The 1091-nt window shown below is 53.5% G+C and overlaps 1 protein-coding gene across 1 annotated transcript in view; it reads left to right on the plus strand.

Moving 5' to 3' along the window:
* VOLCADRAFT_105580 (uncharacterized protein) overlaps positions 1-1091 on the plus strand; it is a gene marked incomplete at both ends in the record, with an annotated part of 6974 nt that overhangs the window by 906 nt on the left and 4977 nt on the right. The window contains one exon of the mRNA XM_002952479.1: positions 698-736. Within this exon, the coding sequence (XP_002952525.1) occupies positions 698-736 (39 nt within the window). The remainder of the gene's footprint in view (positions 1-697; positions 737-1091) is intronic.

Here is a 1091-nt window from a genome sequence, read left to right on the forward strand (position 1 = left end):
TGCAACAGATGGCACGCATGTACATACATATGCAGGCGTATATGCGTAAAGGCACACTGGCAGTCCATATGCCCGTATGGAGTTTCGGTTCAGTACTCAAATGGCTTCACATTCTGCATTGTTGGAAAGAGTGCCGTCAGTGTAAGGTGCGAGGCAGACACCGCCACAGCAGTATCGGTGGGACTAGTACGACTGGTTGCTGACTGTCCAGTTCACTTGATGTGTGCTTGCTGGTCACAAAGTGGACGGCACCCACGTTTCAAAGGAGTGGCCCAGATGCGCCATCCCCTATAACAAACACGGTTGTTCCAAAAGGGTTACAATTGTGACCGAATTAACACACGTGTCAGCCATCATTGTCGCCCATGCCTTCGCTTCCATGTGTTTCTTCTCCACCCATGCCACCAGCTTCTCTACTGACAGCACATTCCCCTCCGAGCATGCAGTCGTCGAGCGGATACAGTGTATCCTTCTGCAACCATCCTTGAGACTTGTGCCGGTATGAGCCGGCTGCCTTGTAACCCTTTTGGAACCACCCAGACCACACAAAGGGTTTAAGACAATAAGCCTCCCATTGGGTATTCACCCTAATCAGCCCTGGCAGCCGGTACTCTGAATTAATGCGACACACACGTGAACCCGCCCCCTCCATCGCCAATCCCCATCATCACAAGGCCACCTGATTTGCCGCCTTAAGGCAAGCTTGTGTATGGCCCTCTACAAGACGGGGGGCCCGGTGAGGTCAGCCGCCAGTAGCTCCTTGTACCCAGGGCGGGAAAACACCTTGGGGTAGACGGGGCCGAATGTTAACGAAGCAGCCTCTACCCACAGAAGCCCCCCTATGGCATAAAACGGGGGGTAACCCCCCCTTAAGCGTAACCCAGGGTGTAGGGTTAGGGGTTACCCACGTGGCTATGTACGAAGGGAGGTGGGTAACCTAACCCCGGGGTAGGGTAACCCCTTACCGAGGGGTAACAAAGGGGTCGGGGTAATACACTACTGATGGTAACAGACAGGGTAACCCATGTTTACATTCACCTGCACCTGTCTCGCCTGTCTACACACGCAAACATACATGTCTTCACCAATCA

The sequence above is a fragment of the Volvox carteri genome (assembly GCF_000143455.1).
Source record: "Volvox carteri f. nagariensis unplaced genomic scaffold VOLCAscaffold_30, whole genome shotgun sequence".
NCBI lineage: Eukaryota > Viridiplantae > Chlorophyta > Chlorophyceae > Chlamydomonadales > Volvocaceae > Volvox > Volvox carteri.